Below are 1,888 nucleotides of genomic sequence, written 5' to 3' on the forward strand. Positions count from 1 at the left end.
CGGTCTCAGCAAAAAAACTTTTGAGACCAACCAACCATAAGGGTTGGGTTAGTGGGCTGCACACACGTTTCCCAATTTCCTAAAGCGAAAAGAGTAAAAGGAAAAACTCAGCTCCCCTCTCCACTTGAGTCTCCACTCCAGCAAAGCGGCGGTCGGAGAGAACGGAGGATCGGCGCCGGCAGCAGCCAGAGATTCAAGGTCAGCAAACCTCGTCCCCTTCCTCTTCTTCTCCATCTCCTTCTTCCTTTATGTTACTTTCCTTTCTTGCGGAAAACCCTAGCTTGATTTCCCCTCACAAACCCTAACTTTCCCTTACCGCAACAGCGGAGGAGAGGAGAGAGGGTGCCGCAATAGGGGGGAGGTGGATATGATATGGATCCAGCCGAGGTTCCTCACGGGTAACATCCAGTTTCCCTCTTCATAACTATCTGTATGTTATGCTGGATGGATGGATGTATCGTGTACAGTATGTTTGTGTTCTATCTATGTGCTGGATATTTGCAACCACACTGAATGGAGATCCCGTTTATGGCATTTGCTATTAACAACCAGTCTATTAACTTCACCCATTTCCGTTGATGGCATTTGTCTGCGGCTGCTGCTGTTTCAGGGTCGATCCCGCACCCAACTTGCCGTGTATGGATGGAAAGAGGCTGCGGCAATCTGTGACGCCGGCTGACCCCGTGTACAAGGTGCTCGGCGACGACAACCTACTCATCGAGATCCTCCTCCTAATCGGCTACCCAACTACCCTCGTCCGCGCTGCTCTCGTCTGCAAGCGCTGGCTCTGTCACGCCTCGGACCCCGCCTTCCTCTGCCGCTTCCACAAGCTCCACCCGCCCCGTCTCCTTGGCTTCTATGTCGACACCGGGAGGTTTTGTAGCAGCTCACGCTTCGTGCCGATGCTACCGCGCCCCCCAGAGTTCAACGCCATCATCCGCTCTGCAAGCTCCATCCTGGATGCCTGCAGTAACACACATAAATTCGTCTTGGACTCCTGCAATGCAACGTCTTCATGAACACGTTCAAGAACTACATTGGAGATCCTGGATCAAAAAATATAGTGCTCAGCCCCCTCTGCCCTGAGAGGGGTATGGTCGTCATCCCACCATACCCACGACACAAACTCCAGGATGGCTATTTCTGCACTTTCAGTGAACTCTTTCTCCAAGAACGCGGCAACGACTTGTCGTACTTCTATGTGTTGATGGAATCTTCTAAGGAGCGAACAAAATCTACGGTGCACATGTATATGTTGCAAGATGGTGTCTGGTGTGTGCATGCCTCCGCAACGACGCAGCTCCCTTGTCTGCCACAGGAACTGTATCCTCTGCTTGTTGGCAATAAAATCTATATGGCGTCCACCCAGAGCGAAATTCTTGTCTTGGATTTGACAGCCTTAAGTTCCTCCACATTTCAGCTTCCACAAGGGCTTGTTACCATTGACAGACGAACCATGTTGTCAAGGGCAGATGATGATTCTGGCGTGTATCTCATTCATTTGGACGAGCTTCAGCTCCGCATCTGGCTGCACACCAGGGGAGAACTGTTTGCTGGTGGATACCATATGTTTGCGTGAGATGTGTGCTAAATGGAGGATGCCTGATCACACACATCAGGTGTGGATGAAGCACGTGGGGCGCAATGCTGAGTTTGTTTTCTTGGAGATGGGTCCATGCCTACTCTATTTGGATATCAAGTGCAGGATGCTGTATAAAGTGTATGAGGGGACAAGCGAGATTCAGTGGTTGGGTTTTATCCGTCCGTATATGATGATCTGGCCTCCCACATTCCCTGCGCTCAAGGATGATCCTGCAAGGTTTTTCTTTTGTCCTTTGTGTGATGTTATTATGCTTTGGTTTTGTGTGGTCGCATTAGAAGCATAGAT

At 50.3% G+C, this 1,888-nt stretch overlaps 1 protein-coding gene across 1 annotated transcript; it reads left to right on the top strand.

The window, feature by feature from the left end:
• The first annotated feature begins 615 nt into the window (after positions 1 to 615).
• LOC123075524 (uncharacterized) lies at positions 616 to 1,161 on the top strand. The gene has a single exon (XM_044498110.1). The coding sequence runs from the start codon at positions 639 to 641 to the stop codon at positions 1,017 to 1,019; it is 381 nt and encodes a 126-aa protein (XP_044354045.1). The 5' UTR covers positions 616 to 638; the 3' UTR covers positions 1,020 to 1,161.
• The last annotated feature ends 727 nt before the right edge of the window (positions 1,162 to 1,888 follow it).

The sequence above is a fragment of the Triticum aestivum genome, chromosome 3D (assembly GCF_018294505.1).
Source record: "Triticum aestivum cultivar Chinese Spring chromosome 3D, IWGSC CS RefSeq v2.1, whole genome shotgun sequence".
Taxonomy (NCBI): Eukaryota; Viridiplantae; Streptophyta; class Magnoliopsida; order Poales; family Poaceae; genus Triticum; species Triticum aestivum.